We start from the raw sequence: 14,077 nt of genomic DNA, 5'->3' as shown, positions 1-14,077 counted from the left end.
TCTCCCTCTCCCTTCCTCTCTGACATCAATTATATATGTAATACCCAGGTTAAGAAAGGGTATACAATCCTCTTCTCAGAAGGGCAGCCTTCTGAGATTCACCACAACTCTCTGGATTCACATCATTTTCTTAGGCTTAACCAACTGCTGAGACCTCAATGCAGGTATCCTCTAAATATTCACACTTGCTACTCTTTGAGTATCATAAAGGGAGTCAAAGATAACCTTGCCAGGAGAGTTCTTTCTCTGAAGAAGCCCTGCCTGGGATGCTGCCACCTTGCAGTTTCTAGGTTTCGATTTGAACACACAGCAGGACGTCTCTATGAGGGTCACAGGGCTTAGGTTTGTCTGGAGAATGATGATGAGCTTACCTTCTTTAATTCCAAAGCAGTGGCCCCACTCCTTCAGGGTGATGTGCTTATCCTTGTTGGGGTCACACTCATCAAAGAAGCGAGTGATGCAGTGTTCCATGGGCACCAGAGATGCCCGCAAAGGAGCGAGCTCCGAATGTGTCAAGACCCTGCAATGAAGTTCATGGCAGCCTGTTAGCTGAGTAGCTTGTGTGTGAAAGGTAACTCTTAGAATCACCATGGGCATTTTTTCTTCCACAAGACTGCTGACTATGCCAAATGAATAGTACGCTCATGAGAAGTTGCAAATGAAATAAACTATCTTTGGGTAAGACAGACAGCTTTTGGGGTGTCAATTCTTAAGGTTTTCTTTTTCATTGAAAACTGCTCTCCCACCATTCTAAATTTGTAGGGGTGCACCCCAGCGATCATGTTTCTGCAACCTGGACATACCTAATTGTTCCAGATGCAGCACTTGACCCACGTTGGGCCAATCAGATTATCTTGGGACTTTAGGATCAAGAATGAGAGAATTAGCAGAGTCTCAGTGGGAAACGTGTGAACTTGGGAGCTGGGGTGTGGCCATAATCTATTGTTTTCAAAGCAGTTTTGTGTTTAAGCACCAAACCACATTTATTTGACATTTCAGTCTTCTAGACTGGAACTGGGAAATTCCCTAAATCTGTTTAGAATTCTCTTTGTCAAGATAACTAGACATTATATCAGGAAAGTGACCTAGTCACGGGAAGGTAAAGAGTTTTTACCTGTCCATAGGATGTTGGTCAAGTTCACTAAACTGCCAGTGTACAGGATACACATACATGTGGTAGTTTTTCTTAAAGTCCCTTAAGAGAAGGTCAATGGAATGGTCCCCAGCCAAGAGTCTCTTTTCATCCAGGTAAATTTTCTTGACCTGGAATTAGGAAGGGAGAAAGATCATCAGAGAAATGTAATCAAATTATCACTTGCTAAAGCTTACTTGAAGAACAATGTAATAGCATGACAGGAAATCAAGCCCAGGCCATTGTATGAGACCACATGAAATGCCTTCTAATCAACAACAGCCTTTCTTTTTTCTACATAGAATAACAGCCAACATTAAAACAACTTAAATTTTCAGAAGAAATTTGTCCTTTTCGATTTTTCTCTTTTAACTAAGTAATGTTTACTGCATTCCTTAAAACTATGAGAAGATTTTAATGAAAGGGCTAAACTGACTTAGGCAAGACTGTTGATCAGTGAGGGAAAAGCCCACTCTTCCCCCAGTGGCATACTCCATTCTTAATCCTCAGGGTATTGCCATCCACTGCCTGCTCAGGCTCAGTCTAGCCCTAGTGTGATACTGTTTGTCCACCCTACCTGAAATTTCTGTTTTGTGTCTAATGCTCTCAAGGCTCTCTGTGATGATGTATGAATGAGAGAGGATAGAAGTTATTTTGGGGCAATGCGTGCAAAACTCCTAGCTTGTGGCGTTACCCATTATTTCACTGAGTAATTGGAAGCAATCAGAACAGAACTTCTAACCATTCCCATGACCACATCTACCACCTTCCCTCCTTATTAGTTGCATGAACTTCTGTGCTCCTAATCTAAGCCCTCCCCTCACTGATGCCCGGAGCCCACCTCTCCTCATCTACTCAACATAACCTATGGCAGTTGGGCATCTTTCCTTCTTCACTGGGTTATTTCCAGAAACACAGGAGATCCTCCACCATCTCCCACTGGGAGGTGGAACTCTTAAACTTACACCCGCCTCCAGCTTCCACCCTGTTTCACTGTTTTCCTTTGCAGAAAAATCTCTTGAAAATATTGTTTATACTTGCTGCTTCCATATCCTTCCTCTGATTCTATTTTGAACTCTGTCCACTAAAGCTTTTCTCCTCTCCATTCTGCATTAACAGCTCTTGTCAAGGTCAACTATGATCGCCACATGCCATATCAATGGCCAACTCTTAGTCCTCCTCTTACAACCTATAAACAGCTTTGACACAGTTTAGGCACACCCATCTTCTTGTTTTATTTTTTCTTCATAGCACATTCCATCTCACCTGGCATATTTTATATATATGTTTATATATTTGCATGTATGTTCATATTTGCATATGTAAATATATACACAAATCATATATTTAAATACACATGCACATATACACTTACTTGTTAAGAGTCTGTCTTTTTGCCTAGAATGTAAGCTCATGAAGGCAGATAGCTTTGTTTTGTTTATTGCTGTATCTCCAGCACATAAATCAATTCCAGCTACTGGAATAAATTTTTCCTGGGAACTTCTGGAATCAATATTCTGCACATTTTAATCTTAATATATTACTGACATTGTGAGTAACGAATTCTCTTATACCATAAATCTATGTCTGGCCCGTGAGGGCAAAAAGACATTTAGGTTTAAATAATATGTCTGGGCATGAATATATAAATGCTGAATTGAGGTTCAGCTTGCTTAAACAGAGGTTGCTCCAGGTCTGAGTTAGGAAGCTCTCCCTCAGGCTACTGCCCTTTGCATAGGAATGGGGTGGTTTAGCATGTCCCATACCTTGTGGCATGAATGGTCACCGCTACTATTCCATATGTGCTAACCAGATTGGGGAGGCAAAGTGGGCTTTTGCTATCTGCCCAGGGAGGTCACCCCCTCCCCACCTCTGTCCTGACACCTTTTTTCCTCAGGCCTTCTGGACAGACGGCCTGTGTATAACTTACTTTATTTCTCTGCTTCTCATTTAAATATCCATCATGTTCAGGGTTAGGCTCATAAAGTTGCATGAGGATATTCTTGAGCCAGTCTCTCATTCTTAGAGGGAACTGAGTCACCTCAAAGTCCGTACAAGCAGGAATAGCTGTTTCAAGAAGAAAGTAAATCGATGTTAACCTTTGGGTCTTACTCCTGTCCTATGGCAAGTCCTCATAACAGGAAGCGTGATGACTGACAGCATCCTCACGGCCCAACCACCACAACGTGGCCCTTAACCCTGGCGGCACAACAGCATTGCCCTGGGTGTTTAAAACACATATCAGATGCCAGCTTCCATCCAAAGGAATTCTGATTTGGTTGCTCTGGGGTGGAGCCTGGCATCAGGATGTTTCACAAGCTCCAAAGGTAACGTAGATGTGCAGCCAGGGCTGAGAAGCACTTCTCCAGAACTGGAGATCTGGGCTTTAGAGGTGGAGGACATGCGCTGTTTATTAGGGGAAAAGAGAAAAAGGTAGAAGTTAGCTCTTACTGTGGTCACAATGGAATACTTTGAAATCTCAGTGGCTTAAAGGAACCAACATTTGTTTTTTCAGTTCTGTTGAGATATAATTGACATACAACACTGCATACATTTAAAGTGTGCAGAGGAAGGACTTGACATACATATATTGTGAGATGATTCCACAGTAAGTTTAGTTAATATCCATCATGATGTCACATAGTTACAAAAAAAATTTTTTTTTTTTTTACTTGTGATGAGAACTTTCAGGATTTACTCTCTTAGCAAGTTTCAAATATACCAGCCAGTGGTATTAACTATATAGTCAACATCACATCGAAGGTTTATTTCTTGAGACTACTGCAAGTCCAGCACAAGCTGGCAGGAGGGCTCTCTGCTCAGCGCAGGCTCTCTGGGCCTCAGCGCCATGGAGACTCCACCCTCTCCACACAGGGAAAAGAGCGCGTGGAGAACCACACAGCAGTTCTGAAATGCTGCTGTCCAGAAGGCACATGGATGACTTTTGCTCAGATTTCCTTGGACAAAGCAACCGATATGGGTACATCTAAAATCAAGGGGCCTGAGACGCTTAATCCTCTCCTGGGTATAGAAGGAGAGGAGAACCGGAAATATTAGTGAGCACTGCTGATGTGGAGAATCACTTAGCGATGAGGGGATCCAAAGACAATTGAGAATATCCTGGGAAAGGAAGATGATTAAAAAAAAACATACAAAAAACTTCTGGAAGAATATGTTGTCATGAAAGTTCTTGGCAGGGGCTTAACTTGACTAGGGAAAAGGACAAATAATTTAGCAAAATTCCAATGATTCATCTCAATTATTAAGTGGATAGCATTGTATAGTGGTTCTGAACCCTAGCCACACATTAGAATTGTCTAGGTTACTTTAAAAACAAATGGAAAAAAAAAAAAAAGCCAAGGTTCCAACCCAGTTCAATAAAAATGAAATCTCTTATGCTTAAAGCCTGGGCATTCTGCTTTTTCTTCTCCTTCTCCTCCTCCTCCTCCCCCTCCTCCTCCTCCTCCTCCTCCTCCTCCTCCTCCTCCTCCTCCTCCTCCTCCTCCTCCTCCTCCTCCTCCTCCTCCTCCTCCTCCTCCTCCTCCTCCTTCTTCTTCTTCTTCTTCTTCTTCTTCTTCTTCTTCTTCTTCTTCTTCTTCTTCTTCTTCTTCTTCTTCTTCTTTTTGTAGTCTCCCAGGTTGGTTTTAATGTGCAGCCTGGGTTCAGAACTATATTAGCTTTCTCCTGTTTGCATATGTATGAGCACATGTAAGTGTGTTGTTCAGATATGCACAGATCCACCCCCAACCCTCTCCGCAATGGTGGCTGGCAGCAGTGATGGACTCTTACATTTGCAGGCTCCGAAATAATCCAGCTGCAGTTGGTGCCCCTTCTTGGTCCCCTCCAGTCTGCACTTAGTAGCAAACAGATGGCAGGAGCTAGCATAGGTCTGATTGTCAGTGCCACAAACCTAGGAAAGACAAGCATGAGAAAAAACTCGTGTCTCTGAATGCTCATTGGGAAAACGCTCGGCTCCTTCACGCTCACTGTGCTGTGCCCACAGGTGGTCAGGTAGGTGAGGCTATTAAAATTATAACTATCCCATTTGGCACAAAAATGTTAACTAAATTATACCAATGGTGATGACTATTTAACTTTAGATAAGCTCAGTAGAATGAAACTGAAGATGTTCCAAGGATAGAGTGAATTTTAAAGTGATTTCTATAGATCAGTGCCATTATTACCTTTCCAGGGCACAGTTGAAATTCTTTGATTTTGCTGCCATTTGTTCCTACTTAATATTAATTCAAATATTAGATGATAACCTGGGCTTTTACCTTTTTTTTTTTTTTACAAAAAATTTCAATAGCTTCTTTCATTTAAATCACTAGTTGGTGTGCCTTAGAGACCAGTTTGTAGAATACTTACTTGGTCAAGGAGTTTTGTAGGAGGACAAGTCATTGGGTCTTGGCAAACACAGTGGGGTTTTCCCTGTGGGTCAGCCTTACACATGTGTCCTCTTTTACACTGGAAGTTCATGCAAGCATCTAAGAGAAAAGTTTGGACAGGGTAAGCTAAATTGGATATATAAACTCAAATTCACCCAGATAATTAGCTCCATTTGCATTAATAAGAGAAAATTTGGGAAAACTTCAGAGACCATTTTAATGTTAATTTTCAGGTCAGGTCCTCCGGTATAAACGATGTTACACAATAGTCTAGAATTTTCTATACACTTTGGCTCGGAAATTTAGGAAAAACAAACAGCTCTGTTGGCCCACCTGCAAGAGTCGTAGTCTGAAGTCTGTAGTGCAATTTTGTGCAAGTTATTTAGAAGTTAAATAAGCCATGAGAATTTTGTTGTGTTGAAATTAAAAATATTTATGATTGGGAATTAGGTTTTAATTAAATATGGGATCTAAATTTCCTAGTAAGTTATGGATTTCAGAATCAAGAAGGTAGAATTAATTCCTCTCAGAAGCAAAAGGATTTAGATAAAATGAATTCTAGCTTTCACAGTAGTATTGCAACAGGACTTCCATTTGGTAAACACATGTACTCATAGCTGTACTCATAGCTGTCCCCCTCATCTGTAGGGGATACCTTCCAAGACCCTCAGTGGATGCTTGAAACCATGGATAGTACTAAACACGTTATACTATTTTTTTTCTTATACATACATATCTATGGTAAAGTATAATTTATAAACTAAGCATTGTGAAGTAGCTTTAAGCTACTAGTGACTTTCTGACTATATGCCTGGGGGGAGATCATTGGTTTTGGGAGAGCCGGGATCATCGTGATGATATTGATGGTTGGATGTCAGGAGCAGATGTTAATCATTGGAAAAATTTAATATTTTTGGACTGATGTTGACTGCAGATAGCTGAAACAGTGGGAAGCAAAACTGTGAATGGGGTAGACTACTGTATATCAAATGTGGGCAAGAGAATGTCTACAACAGGCCCTGACCAGGTAGTCAGTTGGTTAGAGCATCACCTGCCTGATATGCCAAGGTTTTGGGTTAGATCCCTGATATGCACTTACAAGAAGCAACCAATGAATGCATAAATAAGTGGAACAACAAATTGATGTTTCTCTCTCTCTCTTCATCTCTCTCTCTCTCAAATCAATTTTAAAAAAGAGGGAGAGAATGTCTACAATTTATGAGAGCATTTCCTTGGGGAGAACTGCGGGGAGGAGAATTCTGTGCAGTAGTCACAAATAAAGGGATGGGGATAGCCCAATGTAGCTGATTCCATCTCTTCCTTGATATAGTCACAAACAGCCCATACTCACCAACATCGTATACCCTAATGTTGCCTTCAGTTGAACTTTCATCTTCATTCAGTGAGCTCTCTGCTTTTTTGGCCTTTATAATAACAAGAGGAGAAGTTTAAGTCTATTGGAAAGCTGTTACCTATTTTATATTTCTGATGTACATACATTCACTGAGCTTTTCATATCCAAATCACGTCAGATCTCAAAAAGAGACACCAGTCACAACTGTGGAAATAGACAGCAATCCTTTGAGAACAGGAGCTATTTCTTTATCTTCCTCAACTGGATTCATGCTTTATCTCTGGGGATTACGCAATAAAAGTTGGAACTAACTAACATCAGGAGCAAAGTTGGAACCTCCCCTTGGGATTTGGGAAAACAGTAGAAATATAATATCATCGTGCAATTCTGTGGGTAAGACATGTTACCTCAGTAATCTCTGTGAAGCTGCTGGTAAAGGTTTCTTACAGCTTCTAAAGTGTAAGAAAATTCCTCTCTTAGAATGACAGCAGAGTTCTCAGAAATCGAGGTTATTGACCTTGCCCACCAAAAGCTGTCAAAACTTCCTGGTGGATGGCTGCCAAGGTTTTGCACTGAAGCTCCAAATGATTAAACAACCAAATAACAATATGCTTCCCCCTACCCCACTCTCACTCTGCTGTCTCCCAATTAACATTTTGTGCCTGTTTGCTTCATAAAGTTGTAGCTGAAGTCTTTGTTCTTCATCTTTATAATTAAACTAGAGGCCCGGTGCATGAAATTTGTGCATGGGGAGGTAGGGGTCCCCTCAGCCCAGCCTGTACCCTCTCCAATCTGGGACCCTTCAGGGGATGTCCGACTGCCAGTTTAGGCCCGATCCCGGGAATTGGGCCTAAACTGGCAGTTGGACATCCCTCTCACAATCCGGGACTGCTGGCTCCTGCCTGCCTGCCTGATTGCCCCCAACTGCCCTGGCCTGGTCACCACTGGCCTGGTCGCCCCCAACTCCCCCACCCCCCGCCCCCCTGCCAGCCTGGTCACCCCCAACTGCGTGCACCCCCTCTCCCCCACTGGCCTGGTCACCCCACACAACCTGCTATTCAGTCATTTGGTCATCCCTCACTAACCCCGCCTGCCTGCCTGGTTGCCCCACGCAGCCTGCTGTTCAGTCATTTGGTCGTCCTTCACTAATCCCCCTGCCAGCCTTGTTGCTCTACACAGCCTGTGTTCAGTTGCCCGTCCAGTTGTTTCAGTTGTGACGGCCCCTGGCTTTTTATATATTAGGATCAACAAACATTGCTGGATCTCCTGTTATGTTAGAGGCATTTTGCTAGACATTGGTAATTCAACTTGATGTTATCTGACACCTACCTGCCCTCAAGGCATTAGAGCAGCAGTTGTCGGTGTCTCCCACCCCTTATACCTGTCAGAGTTTACCATTCTAGTTAGCTCCAGGGACTTTCAACAGCCAGCATCTGTGTCTTTGTGGCTTCAAAACTATGGAATTCTATTTAGCCTGCTCAAAGAACAGACTGTAAATTGTAGGGAATTAACACCCCTCCTGGCAATTCTAAGCCTGTAAAATCAGGTACCTTTGATTAGCTTCCTTTCCTTTCCTATGTCCCTTCTCCACTCCTCTTTGTTCCCTGAACTTCTAAACAAAACAAAACAAAACAAAACAAAAACAACAACCCCTGCCCACCCCACCCACCCCCCAAAAAAATCTGCACTAAGATTCAAGGTCTGCTTCTAGGGGAACCAAAATAAAATAGTCATTTTCAGCCTAATAATGGAGATGCAGAGAGAAATAAGAAACTGCAATATATTTAGTAATGTCCTGATAGAGATAAGCATAGGAGACTGGGAAAGCACAGAGAAAGGTCATGGCTATTTCTTGATAAAGCTAACTGCTTTATCAGACAAGCATCACTGTAAATAATCTCACCCCTTCGGCTTCTCCAGGTTCACTGGCATCTACATTCTCATTCTCATGAGCTCTTTCTCTTTGCTCCTCATGTTTGATGTGATAGTTATTGGAAGTAGCTCTTTCAGCCTCCTGGAAGGCCTCGCTTGGGATGAAGTAGTCGTCACTTGCACTGTGTCTGGGGCCATCATCACCACCATCAGCAGCAGGCTCTACGACTAAAGCCTCAGAAACAGTCTTTTTCTCCATCTCCTCAGGGTTGCTGATAACTTCAAGGCCAGCTTTTCCCTCTTGGCTCTGCCACTCAGTATCCTGATTGTGCTTAATGATTTTTGATGCAGGTTCCTCTTCCATTTCTTCATTGGAGTTATCCTCTTCTTGTTCTTGGTGATCCTGCTCAAATTCATCTGTCTGCATCTTGCTTACTTGAGTTGGTTGACTGGACTCTTCCAAAATATCATCAGATTGGGTAGTGTCTTCTTCAGGCTTGCTGTTAGAATGCTCCTGGGGAGATTCTCCCTCCTTTTCTTGGTTATCATTGTGGGTGCCAACTTCACTTGGCTCTATGCTCGTCCCTTCCTCTTCTCCATTTGAAATGTTTGGATCCTGCTCTTGGTTTTCTTCATCACCTAGGTCTTCACCATGTTTGCTGCTCCTGTTTAACTGAGGATGTGAATCAGTTATAAGCTGTTCTTGGTTTTCCTCTGTCTTTGTGATACTTTCTTGTCGGTTAGAATATACAGTGGAACTAACATCAGGAGCAAGGAAATCAATATTCTCTGGGAGTTTTTCCTTTTGAGGCTCACTCATATCTTCTTTTAGGTCCAATGCACCTTCAGTGAGTGCATCCTCTAAATTCTCACTTAAGTCACTTTCACTTTCCTCTTGATCCTGTAATCCCTGATCTGCTGACTGGTCATGATTTTTCTCCTTTAACTTTTGTACTGAAGATTTTTCAGCCTTAAAAGAAAAATGTTTATTTTGAAACAAATGGTAATTTGTTATATACATCACATTTACAATTCATAAAGCCAACATTTAATATTTATTATTCTTTGTTAATATAATGACATGTAAACTTACATTTATAATGTTCTTCATATTCTATAGCTACAAGTTTTACCTGAATTTGAATTTTGTGAAATGAAACAATTACATAGCACCTCAATTGAAGGAGTAAAACTCATTAATTCTCACAATTCTTCTAGTGATCAGAGGCAATTGATATGATATAAAAAATTAAACTGAGATGAGAATGAAATAATCCCTTTGCCATGCTTTGAAATGGAAACCTTTGGAGAATTTGGAAATTAGCATAACTATGTGACTTTTACCTTATTGTTGGGTTGCTCTTCTACAGATACTATAGTTTCCTTTTCATCTTCTGCATCTTCAGCCCCTAAAATGGGCACCGTAGTGTCGCCAGGTGTTACTAACAGTTCAGCCTTTTGAATGGAACTCAAGGACTCTGCAGTTGGTTGGGAATGGTCAGATAGGAACCTTGCATTTGTCTGAAAATTAAAAAATTGGTTTGTGTTATTCATGTACAGATGTTAATGTTTAAAATTTTTAGTCTTTTATTGTTATTACTAGAGGCTCGGTGCATGGGATTCATGCACCAGGGGGGGAGGTTGGAGGGATGGGGGGGCGTGGCCTGTGGGGATTGGCCCACTGTGGGAGCGCTGCTCATCCTGGTCAGCCGAGTGGCTGTGGACTCCCCCTCTCTGAGTGGCTGCTCCCTCTGTGGGAGCAAACTGACTACCAGGGGGCAGCTCCTGTGTTGAGTGTCTGCCCCCTGGTGGTCAGTGCGCATCATAGTGACTGGTTGACTGGTCATTATGGTCGTTCTACCGTTTGGCCACTGGGCTTTTTAAAAAAATATATATTTTTATTGATTTCAGAGAGAAAGGGAGAGGGAGAGAGAGATAGAAACATCAATGATGAGAATCATTGATCAGCTGCCTCCTGCACGCCCCCTACTGGGGATCCAGCTGCAACCTGGAGCATGTGCCCTTGACTGTAATTGAACCTAGGACCCTTCAGTCTGCAGGCCAATGCTCTATCCACTGAGCCAAACTGGCTAGGGCTGGGCTTTTATTATATAGGATTATTAGTGGCAATACACTTCATTTCAAAAATAAATTAAAAGATATTCTCTAGAATTTATAAGGATACAAGCAAATGTCCAGAATATAATCTTAAGTGAAAACAGAATCCCAATAATGTTTAAGAAAAAGTTATACATGTAGAGACTCGGTGAAAATAGAGTTTCAATAATAATGAATTTTGAGTTTTGGAATTACTTTCTGTGTTTTTCAAACTTTTACAAAGCAATTGTACTTTATAATGTTGAAAAATATTGTTTGTTTAGCAGAAAGTTGAGGTTAAATTAAGTTAACCATAGGGTATAGCATTGTACATTTGCTTAAGTTAATTACTCACTGATAATTAGCAGAAAGGCTATAAACCTTTTATTCAATATTTGTTTACTTCCTTAACATTATCAGCCTATATCCATCAAGAAATCCTTTAATAAAAATAATTTAATGTCAACTAATTAAAAAACTGTGGAACAGAACACCAAGTCTAGTAGGGAAGAGTAGCTAAGGCATATTATTTCCACTAGATGGATGGCTCTGTCTACTTCTAGCAAGATTGGAGGCATGCTCTGGCCAGTGTGCACAGTGGTTAGAGCACTGGCACATGCACTGAAGGATTTAGGTTCAATTCCTGGTCAAGACCATGTACCTGGGTTGCAAGTTTTATCCCTGGCCCTGGTAGAAGTGCATGCAGGAGGCAGACAATGGATGTGTCTCTCTCACCTCAGTGTTTCTCTTTCTCTCTCTCCCTCCCTCTCTACCTTCCACTCTCTCTAAAAATCAATGGAAAAAATGTCATTGGGTGAGAATCAACAACAACAACAAAAACAGATCAGAGGTCAGAAGCCTGATTGGAGAAGTTGAGATAAGACAGCTCCCTTCAAGTCTTGACTCACCTATTTACTATCTATCTGTGGTTTTGTTCCTCTTTAACCTGTCATCTCTCAAGGTGAAGTGAGCAGAAATATCAGGATAAGGTCAAGTGCCCATCAGTAGATGAATGGATGAAAAATTTGTGGGACATTTGTTCTATGGAATACCATGCAGCTATAAAAAAGAGGGATCTCTTACCCTTTAGGACAGCATGGATGGACCTGGAAAATATTATGCTAGGTAAAAAAAGCCAAATTGAGAAAGAAAAATATCACATGATCTTACTTATTTGTGGGATCCAATGAACAAAATGAATTGACCAACAAAATAAGACCCAAAGCAGGGAGGCATGGAACAGACTGACATACCTTGATGTGGGGTTGAGGGGATGAGAAGAGATAAACCAAAGAACTTATATACTTACTAGAGGCCCAGTGCACAAAATTTGTGCATGGGGTGGGGGGACTCCCTCAGCCCAGCCTGCACCCTCTCGCAATCTGGGACCCCTCTGGGGATGTCCGACTGCCAGTTTAGGCCCAATCCCTGGATTGGGCCTAAACTGGCAGTCGGACATCCCTCTCGCAATCCTGGACTGCTGGCTCCTAACCGCTGGCCTGCCTGCCTGCCTGCCTGCCTGCCTGATCGCCCCTAACCACTTGCCTGCCTGCCTGATCGCCCCTAACTGCCTCTGCCTCGGCCCCCGCCACCGCAGCTTCGTCTGGAAGGACGTCTGGAATGATGTCCGGAAGGTCGTTTGGCTATCCAGTCTAATTAGCATATTATGTTTTTATTATTATAGATATGCATAGCCCATAGACACGGGCAATAGGGTAGTGAAGACCTGGAGGGGGGATAGGGCCTGGGAAGAGGGGGACAAGAGGGAGAAAATGGGAGATATCTGTAATACTATCAACAATAAAAAATACATAAAAAAGATAAGGTCGTGTACATTAAAAAAATTTATAAATTTTAAGGAGTTACCTAAGTGAAAAATTACTATGGCTAGTAGCAATAGCATGCAGTGGTAATAATACAAAGTGTCTGATATCTTAGGTAGGTAGTCGCCATGAGTCTTTATTAAAGAGATGCTGTGGACATTCAGATGTCAGATCAGGTGTAAGTATAAGAGTCAGATTCCATTTGGATGGACTCATCTTTGTTCCATTAGCAGGTCCTGCAGTGCTGATTGTGCAATATAAAGAAAGGGTGGGAGTACAGGATTTATTTTAGATTTGGTTTGCTCTCCTGCTTCTTATTATCTTTTCAACTAAGAAGAAGGATAATATGTTTTAAAATTTCCAAAGAAGCTATTTGTAAGAGGGAAAAGGAGAAAGAATGGCAGCCAGTTGGCAAGTTGCCGGCAGGGGCATCAGGTAGGCCCAGGCTGGAGGAGATTTTAGGGTTATTAGAGGAGGACGGCTCCTCCTCCCTGCTCAGCTTCCTCTTCAATTTCCCTCCTCCAAATGGAGGAGGTGCACAAGAACACGGCTGCTTATTTTTTTCAGAAGTTTCTTGAAAATGAAGTGGTTTTTTCCTTATGTTCACATCTACATTTTAAACAACGTACCCTCTGGATATCTGCACGGAATCTTGTAACCACACAGAATCCACCCACTGACTTCTGGAGAACTCAGGCAGCAGGGGGAAATGAGACAAGATTTCTAACAGATAGAGCTATGAGAAGGTATTTTGAGCGTTTCCTAGGTCTGTGTGATAAACAAGTTGTCCTAAAAAAGAAACATCTGGAATGTGTCTCTATGCAGGCAGGTCATTCAAACACTTCTTTCAAAGGCGCTTTGGATGCCTGTCTGCATAGCGGCAACCGCTTCAAGAGCAAAGCACATTTTCAGGGGAAAACACTGGTTCTGTGGAGCCCCTTTCCGTGCTGGACGTAATTTATCCCTTGTTTGTAATTTCCGAGGACAATGCATAATTTCAGCTGGAGTAGCTCCACACTATTTAAACATGACTCTTGGCAGTGGTCATACATTCTGTTTCCTCAGAACTGCCCGGTCTGGTGGCATGGCGTTGGTCTTAGCTGACACATCTGTCAGTCAGAAGCTATCCACTAGCTGGCATCGCATCTGAGAGGGAGGGACAGCAGGGACAACAGATAAACTGCTTTGTCTGTTTAAAGGAGCCCTATTCCTCCATTTGGTGAAAAAGAAAAAAAATACACAAATCCTTTCGTTTGGTTAAGGATGGATGATATGGTTCTTTGGGGACATTCAAATTGTCATCAGCCATGGAGATATATATATATAGCATGCAGTGGTAATCTTAATATATATATATATATATCTTTTATTTTTCACATTATTTTGAGGCTGCTGATATGTCTCAAAGGAT

The 14,077-nt window shown here is 41.9% G+C and overlaps 1 protein-coding gene across 3 annotated transcripts in view; it reads right to left on the bottom strand.

The window, feature by feature from the left end:
* Nucleotides 1-14,077, bottom strand: part of SPARCL1 (SPARC like 1) — a 64,279-nt gene that overhangs the window by 4,313 nt on the left and 45,889 nt on the right. For all 3 annotated transcript variants that reach the window (XM_079770732.1, XM_079770733.1, XM_079770734.1), the window contains exons 3-10: nt 10,091-10,267; nt 8,778-9,716; nt 6,872-6,944; nt 5,501-5,619; nt 4,922-5,042; nt 3,063-3,199; nt 1,115-1,263; nt 372-520 (exon numbers count right to left, since the gene is read on the bottom strand). In XM_079770732.1, coding sequence (XP_079626858.1) covers nt 372-520; nt 1,115-1,263; nt 3,063-3,199; nt 4,922-5,042; nt 5,501-5,619; nt 6,872-6,944; nt 8,778-9,716; nt 10,091-10,267 — 1,864 coding nt within the window. The remainder of the gene's footprint in view (nt 1-371; nt 521-1,114; nt 1,264-3,062; nt 3,200-4,921; nt 5,043-5,500; nt 5,620-6,871; nt 6,945-8,777; nt 9,717-10,090; nt 10,268-14,077) is intronic.

This window comes from Cnephaeus nilssonii, assembly GCF_951640355.1.
Source record: "Cnephaeus nilssonii genome assembly, chromosome: 1".
NCBI classification, from domain to species: domain Eukaryota; kingdom Metazoa; phylum Chordata; class Mammalia; order Chiroptera; family Vespertilionidae; genus Cnephaeus; species Cnephaeus nilssonii.
Note: the sequence above shows the minus strand (reverse complement) of the source record. Positions and strands in the feature narration are given on the sequence as shown.